General features: G+C 36.5%; 1 protein-coding gene across 6 annotated transcripts in view; it reads right to left on the bottom strand.

Annotated features, from left to right (window-relative positions):
• RABGAP1L (RAB GTPase activating protein 1 like) overlaps nucleotides 1-21,361 on the bottom strand; it is a 742,996-nt gene that overhangs the window by 67,499 nt on the left and 654,136 nt on the right. Inside the window, exon 1 of one of the 6 annotated variants that reach the window (XM_059046255.2) lies at nucleotides 19,786-20,517. The exons of 4 other annotated variants lie outside the window; for them this stretch is intronic. In XM_059046255.2, the coding sequence (XP_058902238.1) occupies nucleotides 19,786-19,896 (111 nt within the window). In that variant the 5' untranslated portion in view covers nucleotides 19,897-20,517. Of the gene's footprint in view, nucleotides 1-19,785; nucleotides 20,528-21,361 lie in introns of those variants that run through there. One more of the 6 variants, XM_067031239.1, reaches the window with a different exon arrangement.

A 21,361-nucleotide genomic window follows, 5' to 3' on the forward strand; every position in this document is an offset into this window, starting at 1 on the left:
GTTCTGGGAAAGGTTAAAAATTACTGGCTCCAGAGTCATCTGTATCTTCTTTCTACACGTTCAAGGTAAGCACAGCCTGATACCTGGAAGCAGTAAAAATCTCTTACTGTTAAGTCATGTGTCACTATATTCAGCAGTTTAGAAGAATCCTAGGAGTAACAAGGGAGCTTTAATTTTTACAAAAATAAATGATGATTCAATTACATAATAGGAGTATTTGAATGGGTTATTTTTAACATCTTGAAATCCAAAAAGATATTACTAAGCAGAAAATATGCTCACAGAATTTACTGCCAGTCTTACAAGCACATTCTCAGATTCTATAAGCATTAGTTAAAAATCTCAAAATATCCTTCATAGGTAAATGGGAACCTTTTCACAGAAAGATAAAGAAGGTAACGAAACTACTCAACTCACACAAATTTTCATTCAATTTAGCTACTATATTATTCTGCATGTATTCAACTGAACAGTTTGCATTCTTATTATTAAATTACATAAAGGTTCACTCTCATAAGTTTTTTTTTTCCTTCTGTTTTTTAGCCACGCCACGTGACATGTGAGATCTTGGTTCCTGGACCCAGGGAATGTGCGATGCGCCCCCTGCACTGGAAGCTCGGTGTCTTAACCATTGGACCCCCAGCGAAGTCCCATGGTTCACTCTCTTAAATAGATGTTTTTATGAATTTTATGGTGCTTTATGTCAAGTAAAAATATCTTTGACACAAGAAAAAAAAAATAAGTTGGACTTCATCAAAATTAAAAATGTTGTGCAAAGAACATCAAGAAAGTCAAGACAATCTATAGAATGGGAGAAAATATTTGTAAATCATATATCTGATAAGGGTTTGATATCCAGAATGTATAAAGAACTTTTACAATTCAACAAGACAAACGACAGTTAAAAATGGGCAAAGGACTTGAGTGGATATTTCTCCAGAGAGGATATATCAATGGCTAATAAGCACAAATGAAAAATGCTCAGCATCATTAGTCATCATAAGGAAATGCAAATTAGAACACAATGAGATAACCACTTCACACCCACAAGGATGGCTAGAATAAAAACAAAACCCCCCAAAAAACGGAAAAGTGTTAGAGTGTCAGTGAGGCAGTAGAGAAAGTAGAATTTTTGTACACTGCTGGTGGGAATGTAAAGTGGTTCAGCTACTGTGGAAAGCAGCATGGTGGTTCCTCAATATGATAAATCTATATTTAACTTACTAGCAAGCAATTCCACTCCTAGGTATATACCCAAAAGAATAAAAAACAAGGACTCAAACAGATACTTGTACACCCATGTTCACTGTCGCATTATTCACAATAGCCAAAATGTGGAAACAATCCACGTGTCCAGCAACAGATGAACAGAGAAATAAAATGTGTTCATATAGTATATACATACAACAGGATGTGTTCAGCCATAAAAAGAAATGAAGTTCTGATACATGCTACAACATGGATGAACCTTGAAAACATTATAGTAAGTAAAATAATCCAGACACAAGAGGACAAATATTATATGATTCCACTTACATGAAATATCTAGAATACTCTAATTCACTGAGACAGAAAGTAGATTAGAGGTGAGCAGGGGTTAGGAGAAAGGAGGGGAATAGGGAAGAACTGCTTAATGGGTGCAGTTTCTGTGGGGAGGGGAGGAAGGTGGGTAAACCTATTTGGGAAATAAATAGTGGTGACTATAACTAATCTCACTGAATTGTACACCTAAAAATGACATACCGAGAAATGAGTTAAAAATGTCAGGCATCTCTTCAAAGTCAAGACACCTAGCAGCTTACCTTTTTAAGCAGGTATTAAATTATTCTTCAGGTCAATTATGTGTTCATCAAAATATGTAATGAATTAAAATTCCAAAATAAAACTCTTAATATGGAGTCAAAGTTCATATAATTTAACTTCCCATCTGATGCTGGAATTTCCTCAGTAATATCCCTAGGTGACTACATACTGCTTAAACATATGTAGTAATTTACTGGAACACCTACAGGCATTCAGAGGAATGCCTTAGTAACCTTCTGGTGCGTGAACAGTTCTAATTGTTCTGTTTTTTCTACTTCTGAGTTGAAATCGTATCTCTAACAGCCTATACTCATTAACCATGATTCTGCTTTTTATTCCAACTTCCACACAATACTCCTTCAGAAATGTGAAGACTATTACTGGACCTCCAATATTCCCCTGTCCCAGCAAGCACTATTTCCCTTTCGATAAGACTTTAGGTCAGTTTTACCAGCTTGTACCCTTCACTCTAGCTACATTCCAAGTATTTTAGTATCATGGTATCCATCATTATGATTCCCTTCTTATTCATTTTCCACATTTAAAATTTTTCCATAATACATCTATATTACCTTTATGATGACAAAATCATGTTTTAGAAAAAAACAACCACATCATAGGAATCATTAGAGTACTTTCTGTAAAATACTGACTAAAATATGCTTCATAACAAAATTTATATTCTAATCTGAAAGGAAGAAAAATAGAATCAGAGCAGAGCAGATGAGAAATACTGTGTTACTTCTTCTAGACATGATACTTTCGGGATGTTTACACGCACATTAGAGAGCTTTGATCTGAAAGGGCTAACCCAAGTCTCTGGCTCTAAAGATGAGAAAATTTAGAACTAGAAAGGTCCCACGTTTAAATCATTAGCCTAGTGTTTTTGACAGTGTCATAAAATTAATGTCTTCCCTGCTGAAAACCTTGAAAGCGTTCCATCGCCCTGTGTTGAAGTCCAATTTCCTTAACACGGCTATGAAAGCTCCTGGTGATCTGGTTCTCACCACCTGCTCCGGCCTAACTCCGAGCCGTCCCTTGCTTCCCTCACCCAGCACTCTCCGCTCCGTTTCTTTAAGTTCTTCTCATTTCTGAGACTCGGAATATACTTCCTCCTCTTATTGAACACTCTTCCCCTTACCCTCATTCTCTTCAGTGCACTAAATCCTACTCATCCCTCAGATCTTCCTGATCTCAAACTTAGATTAGTTCTCCCTATATGTTGCCACAGAACCTAGACCCCCTAAGTTGGACTAGATCTCCCTATAAGTCCCCTTAGGACTCAGGTCTCCCTCTCTTCATAAAACCCATAACCTTTTGTGGAGACTGATTAACATCTATCTTGCCTACTAGATTGTAAACCCCATGAAGGAAGGAACCCCACTGACCTGGCTCTCTAATGGAAGCTTGGGACTGACTCCACTAACATTGCTGGGCTCAAAGTATGTAGTTAATAGATACTCAGTTTTACAAAGGCTTACGCTAGCTTATAATTACTAAAAATACCTATCAAATGCTGTTAACATGCTACACTACCCAGAATTCTTTTGGATTTGAATCTCATATATTACCCTTAACCCTATTATGTTTCATGGACACATTGTTCCAGCCAGACTCTTCTGGGTCCTGATTCTGTCAACCAGTACACTGGCCATCCACGTTGGGTCCTCTATACATTTGATAAACATGCTAACAAAAAATAGATCTCCTTTATATAATTAAGTGTCGTTCCTTTAAGAAACTGTCCAAAGATAATTTTTACTATAAGCCACCTTTGTACCTGTCTGATCTTCTAAACTGCCAGTTTCTAGACTATCAAAGTATTTTTCTATTACACTAGTAAGTTCACAGACTTACTGGAATAAACAGACTGAAAAAATGAGATTCACGTAAGACGGCAGCAGTTCTACATTCGAACAATAACTTTCTCATTAGCATATGCCTTCTCCACAGTCATGGAAATTCAAAATAGACAGAACTGTTAACTGATTTACTTATTCTTTGTAAGTACGCTTGCTATAAGAAGAACAAGGCTCCCTTTTCATGTATAGAATGCAGAGTCACACATGGAACTTTTAGAATTTAAATAAGCACGTTTACCTTAATATCCACATATCTGAAAGAAAGTGAATAAAAATCGAATAGTAACAGTACCAATCATCATTAGAGCAAGCTTTCACCTTCAAGATCCATGCTACAGAAATTAAGGAAATGTTAATTACCATTTTAATGTCTAACTGATCACCTTTCCTTAGAAACTGCTAAAGTGTAGCAAAGTTCAGGATTCTGATAATTAAAGGGGTATATAATCAAAGGAATATTCGGTATAACTAACAAGTAAGAACAAAGCATAACACCATGCATTTTGAATACTGATGAAGAGCACTGCCCTAGAACCAGGGAGCCTGTGTTCAAATTCTGACTTTCCTGCTTTCCTGCAGTGTATTCTTGAGCTAGTTACCTTAATTAACCTGTGCTTCAGCCTGACCATCTGTAAAATAAGCCTAGAATTTTGTTAAGATTAAATGAGTTTAAAAAGAATACTGAATTAAGTGACTTAAGCGAAAAAGTAATGTGTGATTCTTTTTATTGTGTCATTTTAGCACTATTAAGATGCAACCCAGGTTATAACAGTGTAGGACTTGTGGACCCTGACCCCTCTAAGTTCCTTACTATGTCAATTCCCTTCCATCCTAATTTGCAAGTGTACTAATTTCCTATAATCACTCCAAATCTCTTAACATGAAGTCAGTGCAGAATCAAGAAAGGAAATTAATTCTTTCTCTTTGTAGGGAGTACCAAAGGTAAGTACATTTTACTGTTCTATGAAAAATTCTCTAAAAACTGAGGAAGACCAATTATACAAGCAGCTGGGCCACTGAGGCACTTAGAGCAAGATGGGTGAGTCTAAATGTCAGCAGTGCTGTGGTAACACAGTCATTGTCACACTTATCCTGGCACAGCTGGGCCCAGGCTCCTGAGGCCAAAAGCAAGCTGAATCCTATGGGTTTGGCCTAAATAGGTCACAGGTGAGTGAAATTTTTCAGTATGAATTCATAGTCATTTTATATCATGTTCAAATATGTTCAATATATTAAAAACTTCCACATAGTTTAAAAGATTGAGTAGGGTGAATGCCTTCATTTCACTCTGGATGGAATTAGTACCTTTTACATTATTTTAATTTCTGTTTTCCCCTTGAGGATTGCTTGGGGGGGACGACGAATGGTAATTAACTGTGGGATACCAATATCACTTCAAATTTGTATACCCTTTAAATATTTTCAGTACTCTATTCTCAACTCTGCAGAAAATTCTTGGGGCAGTTTCTATTATTTCTAATTAACAGAAATGAATAGTTTCATTCAGTTATTCCATTTACTTATTTGATCAGTTTTGGAGACTCTACCATGTTTTGATCTGGTAAGGTTTGAGAAAAAGTCCTTGTGTCCAGGCAAGTGTCGTTAACAAATGACCTCTTTTCTCCCCTGGGTTCAGTCTCAACCCTCTTGCATCAAATGCAATGTGCTAACCTCCACTTCCATCAACAATTATAAAGAGTGCTCACTTCCTGAGGAAACAGGTGAAAGTCCTTCTTAGGAGAAAATGAACTTGTGAGTCCAGACACCTCAGTCATGGCTGTCTTAATTAGACAAAATATATTCAGATGTACCCCAGCCTTCTCTCATATCTTCTCTGCAGCCTTCCATCACTGGGAAGGCTGATCCTTGAAAACATCTCATTCTTGTTTGTAACAGTCTTGAGTGCTAAGTTACACCTTGTTTTTCATATATTATTTGAAGAGTTCAAGTCAATGATAAGTTAGACTACATATTTACAGGTGACATTAATCTTCTAAATGGACATAAATCTTGTATCTCTTTAATAAGAAGAAAGCTGAACAGCCTACACCCAAGAGATAAAGCAATTTGCACCTTTCAGGCAGGAGCGATAAAAATGATCGTTTTACATGAAGGAATCAAATTAACGTAAGTATGTCTGTTAGGTTGGAGGGCACTGCAGAGCTTTTGGGCTTCTAAGCAAAGGTCACCTTTTAACAATTAAGAAAGATTTTGCTGATTCCACCATTTATCACATGTGTATATGTATGGTTTACCACTATCTTGGACATACTGAATCCCAAAACATCAGAATTATTGTCACAATCTACCAGCTTGGAGTTCTTTAATAGACAGCTCAGTAAATGCACCTAGGACCTTCCTCCCCTTCCCTTTATTATTCTTAGGATCTAATCAAGGAGGGAAAAAATTATTTGAAGGTACCTGTGAAGTATGCATTGGTAGGACACATGCATTTAAACAGAGCATCAGTGACTTGGAGATGACGTTTCTCAAATCCTATTCTCAAAGAACAGCCTGGAAAGGATCTGCCACAAACTGCCCCAACAGACCCTACAAGTGGAAGACTTGGCTATTAATAATACTAGGATTATTCCACAGGAGGACTACTGAGTATGAACTGTGAACCCCAGCTTTCTGAAACTTACCATCCTTCCACACATTTTGTATGGCTGATAATTGTTGAGATCCTAATTAGAGAAGTACCTGCCAGTGAAATGCCATAAAGAGGAAAAACAGTACATGTAATCAGGATTTATTTAAAACAGGGGTGACCAAGGGACTTCCCTGGTGCCAAAGTGGATGGGACTCCACACTCCCAGTGCAGCGGGCCCAGGTTCGATCCCTGATCAGGGAACTAGATCCTACATGCATGCTGCAACTAAGAGTTCACATGCCACAACTAAGGAGCCCGAGTGCCACATCTAAGGAGCAGGCAAGCTGCAACTAAGGAGCCTGTGAGCCATAACTAAGGAGCCCGCCTGCCACAACTAAGACCCAGGGCAACCAAATAAATTAATTGATTATTATTTATTTTTTTTTGCAGTACGCGGGCCTCTCACTGTTGTGGCCTCTCCCGTTGCGGAGCACAGCTCCGGACGCGCAGGCTCAGCGGCCATGGCTCACGGGCCCAGCCTCTCCGCGGCACGTGGGATCTTCCCGGACCGGGGCACAAACCTGTGTCCGCTGCATCGGCAGGCGGACTCTCAACCACTGCGCCACCAGGGAAGCCCCTAATATTTTTTTAAAAATAAAAAATAAAACAGTGGTCCCCAACCGCAGGGCCAAGGACCGGTACAGGTCCGAGGCCTGTTAGGAACTGGGCTGCACAGTAGGAGGTGAGTGGTGGGGGAGTGAGTGAAGCTTCATCTGCCGCTCCCCATTGCTCCCCATTGCTCACATTACCGCCTGCACCATGCCCCCCAACCCACAGTCTGTGGAAAAACTGTCTTCCACGAAACTTGTCCCCAGTGCCAAAAAGGTTGGGGACCGCTGATTTCAAAGGTTGTAGTAAGGCCCTGAAAGAAAATAAAAACAAAATGGTTCTTTATGTCTCTAAAAGGCACCCATATATTTAAGAAAAGGCCTTCATTATATATCCCTACATTAACAATTATGCTGTGATTTATGCAGGAATAATTACTAGTTTTTCTTTTCTTTCTGGAAGATATTACAAGAATCTCTTAACAAGTGGCTGTCTTTGGAAATCACTGTCTTTCTTTTTTAACCTAATACATGTATTGATTTTCTTTTATTGTTTTAAGGACCACAGGAGTTCTTTGGATAGAGAGAATCTCTGAGTGATAAAATTTTGAGTAATTTCTGTTTTAGTTTTTATTTATATGTTATTTTCCAAATTTTGTGTAATCAACATTATTTTACTCATTAATGAGAGAAAAAAACCTTTAAGTTGCAAGATCTTTAGGGAATAGACTTATTTGGTATGCTTCACTTTAAATAAATGATACAAACAGCTATTCTTTCTGTAATATGTATTAATCAACTTTAGTACTTCATTTCCCTACTCAAAACCTTTGTCTAGAATTTAAAATATTGGTCCCTTAGCATAACACACAAAACCTTTCATGACCAACTCCCACTCTTTTCCTACTTCCTGGCCTTCCTCTCATATGCTAGCCAGATGGAACAAGATAAAATCTCCAGACGTGCTGCCTTTTTCTCAGTCCTGTGTGCTTCTGAAAGTGTTCTTCCCTCTACCTGGAACATCCTTCCTCTCCACATAACCACCTGAAAATTTTCTACTTTTTTTCTTTCCAATGTTTCTCAAAAGTTTCCACGTTTAAATAAGCACAGAAATACATTGCTGGTGGGTGAAATGATACATCTTTTAAGGAGAGCAATTGAGCCCTATATATCAAAATTACAAATACACACACGCTTCAACCTAGCAATTCCACTCCTAGGAATTGAACCTATAGATATTCTCACACTTTGTGAAATGACATAAAAAAGATTATTTACAGCACCATTGTTTGTAACAGCAAAATACTGGGAACTACTCTACATACACATATATTGGGAGTTGGTTAATAGTGAAATACTATGCAGCTATCAAATAAATAAGGAACCTTTGATGTACTGACATAGAAAAATCTCTAACACATATTGTTATGTGAGAAAAGAAAAGTAAGGAAAATAATGGGACACCAAAAGTTCTGTAAAAAGGGAGGGGAAGAACACACACAAATTTGCTTGTATTTGCATAAAATATTTCTGGAAGGATACTTCTGAATAATAGGAACTTCACTGGGACAACACGAACAACTTCACTGGATACCATTTTATACTTACTGAAATTTTAAACTATGTGAATGTACTACTTATTCAAAAGGTAAAACTGTAAAAGTTTAAAAATCAAAATGCTAAAAAAAGTATTCACATCTTTTGATAGTATCTCTGTTTCCCATACTCTCCTCCATCAACTCCTTCATTCATTCATTAGCATATTGGACTGCAGATATTTTGTGCCAGGTGCTGTGGTAGGTAGAGAGGGGAAATAAAAACAACCTGCAAGGACATTAAACCTCAAGGTACAACTCAGAAAAGCAGATAGAATATCTCATTTCAGTGACTGCCCAGGGTAGGGGATGTGACAGGCACACAAAAGGAGAGGCAGGGATCTAACCCATCTCTAACAGTGCTCACATCACTGCTTCATAATAACTGTATACATGGCTGTCTCCCAAACTAGATTGTTATCTCTTGGAAGGTACCTTAAAGGTTAACACAGTGCATTGCACATAGGAGGTATGCATGTTAAATGAGCCACTGAATAAGCCATAACAGAAATAAGCAATGCATTATTCTTTAACAGTTAAGAACTAATATTTAAGTACTCAGCTAGACTCTAACCTAATTCTACAATCAATTTTATAAGAATTTAGTATAAAAGTCTAAGGATAAAAAGATTTTAAAAATAACTTTCCCTATCTTATGTGTACAGATATTTATGAATGCATCCAATTGTCACAAACATATAATCCACTGCAGACCATGATTATACTTATGCAGTGCTTCATATTCCACCCCCAATACTATCAATTAAATATGTACAGAGAGCATACAATGCACCAGGCACAATGCTGGCCTGCAGATACAATGGTAAAAAAAAAAAAAAAGACAGAGCCCTGTTCTCATGGAGGTTACGTGTTAATGAGAGACTAATCAAATAATCACACAAGTTTCACAAGTATTTTTCTATATACTCAAGAAGGAGAAGACAAAAACTGACAGGCATGGTCAAATTTCTCCTAGGTGGCCAAAGGAAAGGAAAATTTACCTTCATGTCTCAGAAAATATAAGTTAAATGTTATTTTAGGGAATTAGGGAGATAATTCAGTGTCCTTGAGCTTGGATGGAAAAAATATCTTTATTTTCCTGAGCCTCTGAAATTTATCAGCTCTTTTAAATCATGAATGTAGGCAACAATCCACTGCAGTATTTGTGATTCTGTCATCAATAGACCTTACAGATATTTTCATTCACATTGCAGTAATTGCATATATCTCAAAATACTATCTATATTTATGACTTTTTTAGAATTATAGTAGTTAGAAATATAGTAGTATAATTTAGAATTATAGTAGTTATACCATATCTTGTTATTTAATGTGTTAATAAAAAAAGCACATACTACTGTATCATAAATCTGGTTTTGGGGGAGGTAGGGAGTGGGCAAAATGGGTGAAGGTAGTCCAAAGACATAAACTTCGAGTTATAAAATAAATAAGTCCTGGGAATAAAATAAATCCTAGGGTTGAAACGTTAACTTTAGTTAATAATACTCTATTGTATATTTGAAAGTTGTTAAAAGAGTAGATCTTAAAAGTTCTCATCACAAAGAAATAAACTATGTGCAGTTAACTAGACTTATTTTGATCATTTTGCAATATTTACATATGTAGAGCTATTATGTTGTACACCTGAAACCAATATAATGTTATATCTCAATGTCCAAAAATCTTATTTTTCTCTATTTTGATACCTATATTTCAATATAATTGGTTTCCTTTAATTTAGTGTATTTTATGCATTTAAAAAGTTTTCTGATAAGGGGTCCATAGACTTGACCAAACTGCAAAAGGAGACCATGACCACAAAACTGCTAAAAATCCCTGAGCTATAAAGGTTGGACTAACAATGCCAACAATTCCATGGTTGGCACACAAGGAATCTCACTGAAGAAAAGAGATTTCTGTTTTTAATCATGTTTGGGAGGGACGGGAAAGAAGAGTACTGATCCACTTCAAAGTTCCAAGAAAAATGAAAAAGGGTAATAGAGTGTTTGCTAAGCTTGAATTTCAATCAGGTTTTACTTTATTTTCAATGTGTATATATCATTTTCTGATGACAAATCTGTGGATATACAGCTTTGGTGAATATAAACTATGTATGCTATTGAGAAACACACTGTTTATATATTTTAGATAGCTAACCTAACCATGATGATCACATAAAAAGTCAATTATTATACATGTGGTAGATGATTGTTCAGCAAATATTTGTTTTCCTCTCCTCCAACCTCTAAGATGGGGTATACTTTCCTGCCCCACTATGTTGGAAGTGGCCTTTTGACTTACTTTGGCCGATGGAACATTGACAAGAATCCAAGTGTGCTAGCTCTAAGCCTAGGCCTTTAAGAGCCATCAAATGTTCCTAATGACCACTCTAGGAACTTCTAAACTCTGTCTTGAAAAGAGCACACTCCAGATAGCCTGCCGACCTCAGAGGAGTGAGAGGTGTGGAACAACAGATCTAACCAAATCTGGGTCCTGAGCCGAGTAGGCTCAGCCATGCCCAAGTATGCTCTGCCATGTTCTGCCAAACGTTGCCACCCAAAGACTCATAAGGCAAAAGATACATGCCTATTATTATCTGACACCACCAAGATTTATGGTCGTTTGCTATGTAGCAATATCTGACTAAGAATATATGATAAATAATACTCTTTAAAAACCTCAACTAACTAATGCTCTCAGTTCTCTCTATCAAAGAAGTCTGATACTCTGGGCATGCTGAACTCCTGTGGCTACTAGGCTGTTCCCACAACCGAATTTATGCTTAAAAAAGAGTTAATTGCACTGGTTCCCAAAAATGTTTATGATCATAATAAAATGAATGTGAAAAGAAACTGAGCTGCTATTTCTATAAAAACTAAGTTGAGCTATTTAGAAAGACAACAAAGATGACTGGTTAAATACAAATATCACTGTCACATTAAATGGTGGCAATGCCACCATCGAAGAGGTAAAAATAGTTATTAAAAAAACTCTGTAAAGTTTGCTTTAGATCGCTTCATGAGTTTATTAATTTATTGCCCCTCTTCAGGAAACTGAAATGACAAAGCGTTATGTATTTCAGAACTCCTATTCAAAAAAAAAGCATCAAGGGCCCTATAACAAAATTGATAATAAATATGTATTTATGTTTTAAATTAAAATAAATGTTTATGTGAGTTAGTATGTACTATTTTTAATGCTTCACCTAAACCAACATTTTCTGTTAACCAACCAACCACAGGCCTGGCTCTGTCAGATAAGAGGGTTTCTTCAATACTTCAGCCTGTTAGAAATTCTATTGTGGGCATTACAATAATCAGAGCAATGGTGTTATTTTTGTTTGTTTTGTTGCAAGTCCCATTCATAAGCCAGCCTGTAGTCCTTGCATTGAATTTGAATGCTACAGTTTGATTTCATATTGAGCTTGAGCACTGTGGTGAGTTGTTGTTGTTGTTTTTTCCTGAAAAAATCTTTGCCTCGTGTTTATTTTTTTCTTTGGTTTTGAAAAACTCTTTCTTGCTTTTGACAACTGGATCATTTCATTTTTTCCAGATGAATAATCAGAGGGCAGTGTAAGTAAGAATTAAAACTAGCATATGCATGAATCCACCGATGGATTTCTGTGAACATTTTGCTTTGGGTTCTAGCAGTGTCCTAAAATTTTTTTTTTTTAACACATCTTTATTGGAGTATAATTGCTTTACAATGGTGTATTAGTTTCTGTGGTGAGTTTTTGATGTAATACTAGCTTCTCTAATAATTTAATCATCATTTAAAATTTCTGTTAGCCAAGTCTAAAATCTGATTCATTAGACATGAATACAGGCCATGATATAAGGAATAAAACCTCAATTCCTTCTTCTGACTTACAAAGCCCTACAACATAACCTGATCCCCAACTCCTTCCCCAGCCTCATTTCTTACCACTGTCTACCCCTGGCACATGGTGCTCTAAGCACACTGATCCTACTGTTTTGCTAATATATCAAGCTCTACCACTTTGGGGCCTTTCTCTCAGAGATTTCTTCTGTCTGAGCTACTCTTTTTTCATTGTTTTCCCTTGGATCTCATTCAGATCTCAAATGACACCAGTGAGGTATTCACTGATTACCCAACATAAAGCCTCCAATTAAAGACTTTAATTACATCACTCCATTTTAAGTCTCTGCATAACACTCATCACTGGCTGATAAGTGTTATCATTAGCTAATATTCATGTCTTACCTCTCCTCCAAACAGTATAAGATTCACAATTGACACAGGTCTTTCTTCCTCACACCTAGATTCTCAGGGCCAAAAATACAGCATAGCACATAGGAGCAGATCAATGAATATTTTGGATTAATTACTAAACCAAATGCAAATATGGGTGCTAAAACAAACAAAAAACTAGAATAAGATTTCTCAATCATTGTAGACAAGCTATGATTTTATAAAACAAAAATTTTATGTATTATATGTTTCATGTCAACTGCTCCTACAACACCTTCAGAAAAAAATATTTTGAATTGACTCACAAATCAACCCCACTCCCAGAGTCAAGTATAGAAAGATTATTTCTCAACATCTGAAACAAGATTAAATGCAGAAGAGTTCTAATTATTATCACAGAAGCTGGTTTAATAATTTCATATTTAATAGCAAAACAACCTAAATGATCTTTAGATAGTGAATTTATAAAGTCTTGCTAAATGTTAATCTTTTATTTCATGATTTTGTAAAGGAAGAATCAGTTTGGAATTATATCAACTTATATACATATACCTCTTACTATGTGCTGGGTATTCTTAAGTGCTTTAATGTATTAACTGACTTAATCCTATAAGGCGCTTCTAATATGCTTCCAATTTCACAGATGAGAAAAATGAAACTCAGAAAGGTCAAGTAACCTGCCCAAAGTAAATGAGCTAGTTGGAGGTGAGGTGGGATTTGACCCAGATAGTTTGGCTCCAGGGTCTGTGCTCCTGGGCTCCACTCTATACTATGTCACCTCCCTTAACACTCAGATTTTTCTCTGAAGACTCTACAGTTGTGATTCAGGGGTAGCAACTGAACTCTGCAAATGACAGAACTATAAATCTGAATGCTGTAATAGCAGCCATATTCAGCCATGGGATTGAAGAAGCAGAGAACTTGGGGAAAGAGATAAAGTAGATGCAAAGAGAGAAGTTAATTAGATGGCATGAGATATGGAGAATGTTTGCCAGCATCAGTCTAGTACCAGCTCTACTGAACTCCTGCCCTTGTGTTTAAAGGAACACAACCTGGTGCCCACATGATAAATTCCCTTCCTTGTTTAAGATAGCTCAAGATTTTATTACTTGCAACCATAAGAACATTAACTCATATCAAAACTGATAAACCACAAGAGGGATAATTTGGCTACTTGTGCTAAACTGAAGTTGATGAAATACTACCAAAATATGTTCACTTAAATAATAATGAGAATGTTCAATATTCAGATAATATTTTTTAAAAATATGGATGAGTCAATTGGTGTTATAATGCTTTATTTTAATCAATATTTTTGTATATACAGTGAAGATTTAGAAATAACTACTGATTTCATTGTTTTCTCTGTCTCTGGCACAAGGAATTGCTCTGAATTTTTTTCTTTTTTTTGGCATGCTAGATGAAATCTATGTGCCAACCGAATAAGAAGGAAGTAATTTCAGAAAGTTTACCCTCATCTCCCAGTTATACAACAGAGAAACTGGAGCTCCCTGAGAGCTCCCTTCCTTTACTGCACAGTGCTGCTATTTTGGTATCTGTCCATTAAGAACATATATCCAGTGCTAAAACAGTATAAACATGTGTTAGTCTGGGTAAACAGTTTTTGTTAATGGACAAACCACTGAACAACCAAGTCTCTTACAGTGATGCTGTGATCTAGAATTTCAAGATGTGGAACATATAATAAAGCCAAAATGGGCCATCTTTTCTCCATTACATGCTTGATATCCAACTTTCCCATTCAAGCTGACACAACAACAGTCTTTCCAATTTTATAAGGTGAAAAGCTTACAGTAATTTTCAACTTGTCTCAATCATTTACTCTTCTTGCATAGATCAGCTGCTTGCTTCTTCCTAAGGAATACTACTGTACCTATCCACTGCAAGAACTAAGCATCATGTGTGGACTAATTTCTTTATTCACTCTGCTACTGTCAAAGTGTCAAGCAGTCCAGACTCCTGTCAACTCAATTTTTAAAGGGCATTACAGCAGGTAATGCCCTTTAAAATTTTTTTCCCACACGCGATGCGGCCCCCGTCAGTCCACTACTGCCTATTACTGCAGTAATTGATATATCTACTCAGCAGATGGTTTGGCCCCTATAAATCCCTCTTATTAATTCCACATTGCATTCTCACCATCCTGAGGCTCAAACCTAAGATCCTCTACACCCCAAAACCAACGTCGCCGTCCGCAGCCTGTTAGGAAACGGGCCGCACAGCCAGAGGTGAGCGACAGGCGAGAGGGAAGCTTCATCTGCGGCTCCTCATGGCTCGCATTACCGCCTGCACCACTGAACCGCCACTCAGCCCCCAACCCCCTCCCCGTGGAAAAACTGTCTTCCGCGAAACTGGTCCCTGGGGCCAAAAAGGTTGGGGACCGCTGCTCTACACCATCTTCATGGCAAAAGGCTTCAAGTTTCCTGTAGGACTGATATCCTGATAGTGATTCCCTAATCAAACAAAGCAATTAGCCAGGGTTACCCAACTAGTCCATCCCACCCCTTGCTTTTTTCCACATCCCTGTGATACCTTATCTACTCACCCCACTCTTTCCTTTAGGCTTTCTCCAAACAGTTACAAGGGAAGACAGTAAGAGCTTTCACTGTGCTAAATTCAAGTGCTCTCATTTAATCCTTGAAGTAATCTAGTGATGTAATGCTACTATATCCCTCACTCTTCACATGAGGAAACTGAATCTTAGAGAAATGAAGTAACTTACCAGTAAATAATAGATGTAAAATTTGAACTGAGGACTGTAACTTTAAAGCCTCTGAAATAGTTAACTTCCTGGCCTCTGCACAAGCTGTTCACCCTGCTCAGAAAGGTCCTACTACTTTCTACTCACTGGCAAACACCTGATGAGCCTTCACAGCCTCACTCAATTGCTTCCACCCCCTCTGGAATTCTGCCTCCACACTATTCAATCAGTGGTAATTATTCTCCACTTCGTTCTACCCTAAAAGAGTAAATATCACCCCCATAAATACTGATTTTGCTTCTCTTTTATTTTATCATGAGGTCTTTGGGGGAAGGGATATTGTATTTATACCCAGCACATGCAATAACCCAAAATGTTTATAATATTACATACTGGCCTCTACTAACATACATTGGAAAGCAATGTTCCCTTCATAACCACTTTATAGATTAAAAAGTTGAAATAATTCAGTAGAAAACAAATGAACATTTAACATGAAATATTCAAGCTCGACAGAGTATGCATTGGTTATTAGGCTTATTCACTGTTTAAACATTAAATTGAATATTCTGAATTTAAATACATATTCAAAGCTTTCTTTTGGAATGCATAATATATGTAACAGATGTGATCTTTTCCTTTTATTTAAACTAGTCAGATATAAAAATAATTAGAAGTGGTGGAGGTGGTAGAGAGGAATGCTGGCCATTCCCCTGGGAGACAGAAGGTCCTGACAGGAAAACTTCAGAGACTCCCTCCTTCACTTATTATTCCTCGTGTGAGCACTTGTGCTAAGGGAAGGATTGAGGGGAGGGGTTCAGTTTTGTCTCACAATGCAAGAGTTAACAACCAAAGCCTGTGAACAACCAAAGAAAAAGTAATCTGCTGGATTTAAGGAAAGGCAAGAACACTGTGTCCAATGAAGCAGCTTTATCAATGCTTGAGTCATTTTGATTAGACTGGATTTTCACCTTACATACCAACTTATTCATGTTGTAATTTTAAAGTTGTTAAGTTCTGCTAGTGGTGACTCTAGGCTTTTGTTTAGTTTATCTTAGCAAATACAGTACTAATCCACTCTTATGTTGTGTGTGTGGATGATCTGGATGATAAGAGAAGTTATGCTTGGCTTCCTTATCCTTTTACTTATCTGTCATTTATGAAAAGGACCTGTATAAAGGGATCTGTGATTTTCCTGCAATATCATTCATTTTTAAGGGATCAATAGGATATAGCCATATTTTTCAAAGTGTGAATCGAGATATTTCTGAAATTAATGGTTGCTCACAACTAGCCTTTAAACAATTAATTATAACAGAGCAGAAGAAAAAACTTGAATACATCACCTGGTTTAGTCAAATTTTCTTTTAGTCTTGTGTGTACAGTGTCTTATCTTTTTCACTATGTGTCTCCATCAAAAATGTCAGAAAGGGCTTCCCTGGTGGTGCAGTGGTTAAGAATCTGCCTGCCAATGCAGGGGACATGGGTTCATGCCCTGGCCTGGGAAGTTCCCACATATCACGGAGCAACTAAGCCCGTGTGCCACAACTACTGAGCCTGAGCTCTAGAGCTCGCGTGCCACAACTACTGAGCCTGCATGCCACAACTACTGAAGCCCAAGCGCCTAGAGCCCGTGCTCCACAACAAGAGAAGCCACCACAATGAGAAGCCCACGCACCCGAATGAACAGTAGCCCCCACTCACCGCAACCTGAGAAAGCCCGCACGCAGCAACAAAGACCCAATGCAGCCAAAAATAAAAATAAATAATAAATAAATTTATTTTATAAAAAAGTCAGAGAGCCACAGAGCTACTTATGAACATGAAAAGATTCAGTGTCCACACCAAAAACACTGTACTTACTGGGATTTCTACCATTTAAGGAATCAAGATAACTCTTATTATGAAACAAAGTCCAATTACAGAAAGATATTTGATTAATTCTGTACTAAGAAAGTTTCTAAATACCCTTGCAATAGTCAACCTAAACCCAGGGGATTTTATATGTTAGCAAGAATATAATTTGCTTCACAGTGCAGTAATAAATCATATTGAGAAGCAATTTATTTTATACTATAGAAAATCTGAGTATTTATCTCTTTCATACAATTTAAAGGGTTCATCTCAAAGCAAAAAATTCAATGTGGAATCAAAAGCAAATGATGAATATTTTATCTTACCACAATTTTAGTATAACTTTCCCACATAAACTAAAACCAAATACCACCTTCAAAAGATGTTACCAGTAAATAAACTATTTAAAATTTCAAATCTGATAAAGAAAACTCAGTATCTCCAGAAAGTTCTGCAATTAAATTTAACACCCGAACGTCTATACTATTTAAAAGTTTGGTGTACAGAGCAGTATTTTGTGTCTTTATCACACCTCTGAGACTTTCCATATTAGTGACCAAATTTCATATCAAATAAACTCCAGGGCCAAATCCCCTTTGGGGGAGCTGGAATTGCATCAAGGTATAACATATATCAATATGTAGAATATGGAAGAATGTTCCCTGGTAGGCATATTAATATTCATTCATTCATTCATTTTCTCTCTTCCTGTCTCCTGTACATGTGTGAGCACACACCCTGCACACCCCACAACATCTTTTATTTATTGAGCACATGACGCTCTCCATGACCCGGTCACTGCCTACCTCTTCAACCTCCTCTGTCCTCTACACTGTGTCACTTTACATCTCCCTGTTTTTGTTTCTTCTCCCCTCTGGCCTGGAAAATTCCTATAAGGTTTTGAAGACTCAGCTCAGACCCCTTAAGAAGATATTGATAGGAACATCAGAAAAAAGTGAAATAGAATTCTGAATTGTTTGGTTAAGTTTTCATGATGAAATATTGCAAAATTAATGGCTAAAATGAAGCTTAAAGATTATCCACAACTGTGAACTAACCTATCCTGACTTGGTATATATAGTAATATTTATGGTTAACTAAGAATTGGCAATAATCTCCATATAATATATATAATTATAAAAATAGAAAGTATATTAAATAGGAAAAGAATGCAATAGGCTGGATATTTCTTTATTAATGAACACTTACAGAAGTATATTATGGTTTTGAATTTGTTTTGCTTTTGCTTTTTTTTGTCCAGCTGATTCTCTTAAACTGCAGCTATAAAACATCTACAAAAGGAGACAGTGTAATGAATCCCTGTGTACTCATCTTCTGTTTCAACAATTATCAACACATATTCATTTAGTTCACCCACATCACCAACCCCTCTACTGGATCATTTTGAATCTTTGCAGACATTAACTATCCCTACCTATCTTAATCATCATCACTAACAATATCCATAAATCTCTCTAAATCATCATTTTAAACATAATCAAAATATTACTGCATACACAAAAATTGAATAATTCTCCTAATATCACTAAATACCTAATTAGTGGTCAAATTTTCCCTAATTATCTTATAGATTTTTTTATGGTGTGTTCAAATCAGCATTGAAACAATGTCAGTACACTGCATCAGGCTGATATAACCCTTAAGTCTTTTAAAATCAACCTATGAGTTCCCCCCCACCCTTTTTTTTTTCATTACAATATATTTTTGGAAGAAATTGCCATATTATGTTTAAGGTTCCCATGTCTTAAAATAGAGAATTAGGATTTCATACTAGTAAGATAATCGTTATGATACTTGTTCATTCTGTTGCTTGTGATGAGTACTACTGAATATAATGAATAAGAGGTTACTACAACAATAGTTAGGAAAGTTTGTTAAAAGGTATGGATCAATGGCTATTATAAGGATGACATCTACAGAGAAGAAATAACAAACACTCGCAAGGACTTCGTTTTTCTATTATGCCAGGACATACAAACTAAGACTCTTGGAGAATGGTTAAAAAAAAAATTTACAAATCCCAACTAAAATTATACTCATAATAGTTCTTAATAATAATGTAAAGACTCTGAAAGTTATTTGAGTTTTAGATAGTTCAATTCTTAATGTCTATGTTATGGCCCACTGGTAAAAATGCTCCACACCAGAAAGACTGAATTATATGTGAGTAAATGTAGGTAGTCTTCACCTAATAATCATACACATACATACAAGGCAAACGTGGGACAAATTTATGTATGGCATTATAAAACTCCTCTCAACCTCACTACATAAGAAAGCATTAACCTATGTGTTACTCCTGGGACACTTTAAAATGTACTATTAAGGTATAATACTGTTTAGTTATGTAAATAAATCCTTGAAAACCTGTAGACCTTGTTGTAGCTGTAACAATGCCAACAGTAATACTTCTATTTTAATTCCCAGGAAGTTATGCCTCAATTGCTACAGGAGTATAACTATCATATTAGAAAAGAAAAAAGAGCCCCAGAGTAGTGTGCAAGGCCCCACCTACCATAGACCTGGGCTTGCTGATGGCCACCAGACTAGTGAGGAAGTCTTCATCGTGCAGCTGGCTGAAAACATGGGCGTCATAGGCTACCATAATGGAGATTTCTTCCATCATCTTGCTAGCTGGCCTTTCCACAGCAGCAGCTGCTGCCCCAGCTACAGACCAGACTATCCAAGGGAAAATCCTATTGCAGCTCAGTGCCAATGCACACACCCACCTGAGTTGAGGGGGTGGAGTGTCAAAATTCCAGAAGGAGAAAAAAAAGCAGCTGCTATCATAGGCTTGTCTAGCAATTCATCCCCAGTAGAAAACTGAGAGAGGTCTCTTATCTATGGAGGAAGTATACACTATAAACACCTTCTGCATTCTTAACAGAGCAGCTGGGAAATTTCAGTTTTGGGAAATCTTCTTTAGACTTCAAAAAGAAAAATAAAAGTCTCCTATGTGGAAATATCCTATGGCAAAAATGAAAAAACAAACCCCAAAAACACAAAACTTGATTTATTGTTATGTTCTTGATAATTTGAAATATTTTTAGTTTATCTTCTTACTTCAGTATTATATCAAGATTCTTCTTCTTGGAGGAGAAGTGGATTTTCTTACTGCTTATTTTTTCACATTCATAGAAAATAGATGGCAGCCTTTAGTTTTTCAGAATTTATAGAATTCTTGGTGCAGTTAAAAATCATCTCCTGAAGTACGAAAAAAAAAAAAAAAAAGGGTTCTTTTTTCCCTCTGAGTATTTCTGTTAAGAAAAAAAGTACCAAAATATAAAAATGAAACAGGGACTGCAATATCAGTGAATAACCATTTCCTCTTCTCCCACTTAAAAAAACATGACTATTTTAAACAGAATTCTTGATATTGAGAGCTTAGTTTTTTGTTATTCTGAAAGCAACACAGGTTCTCATTTCTAAACAGATTATTTTTCTCCCATAGATAGATGTTCTCTTGGTCTCTATTTTTAAGCTTAGAGATTTCTTTTAATTACCCAAATCAGCAGATAGTAATGAACTATTGGTGCCTTAGCCACCAGAAGCGTTTTTTTTTAAGTACAGCTGGAGACTGTAAATGAAACTCAGTGTGCCCTGATGAAAAATGTGAAAGCTGCCCATAATTATCATTACAAGGTTACCTAAATCACCAGGAAATATAATGTATGCTAATTTCCATGGGAAAAGTATTAAGCAAATTAAAAAGGGAGGGAGGACAGATAAAGCTCCTCCAAAAGTTGTCTTTCCAGTATTTTTAATTAAGCTATTATCTTCTCTGCTTTTTATAGATTATGGCACTGCAGTACCAAGAGAAATATTATTTATTAGAATTAGAAATCAGTTTGGCAATGTTTGTCTATAATCAAATACAGATACTGTTTGGAACTTTTAGTCCTAATTACCAATAGCAGTATTACGTTGTCTAAGTCTGCTTTTCAGAAAACAAAACTTGGAATGAAATTTATAGTGTCTATTTTTCCTTGTTTTTCTGAAGTATTTCCACCTAGATGAACATGATTACTTAAAGAGTACCTGGTTCCATTTAAATGTGATTAGAAGAGTTTTGCAATACTATAGCATTCTAG

Source organism: Kogia breviceps, chromosome 1, assembly GCF_026419965.1.
Source record: "Kogia breviceps isolate mKogBre1 chromosome 1, mKogBre1 haplotype 1, whole genome shotgun sequence".
Classification (NCBI taxonomy): Eukaryota; Metazoa; Chordata; class Mammalia; order Artiodactyla; family Physeteridae; genus Kogia; species Kogia breviceps.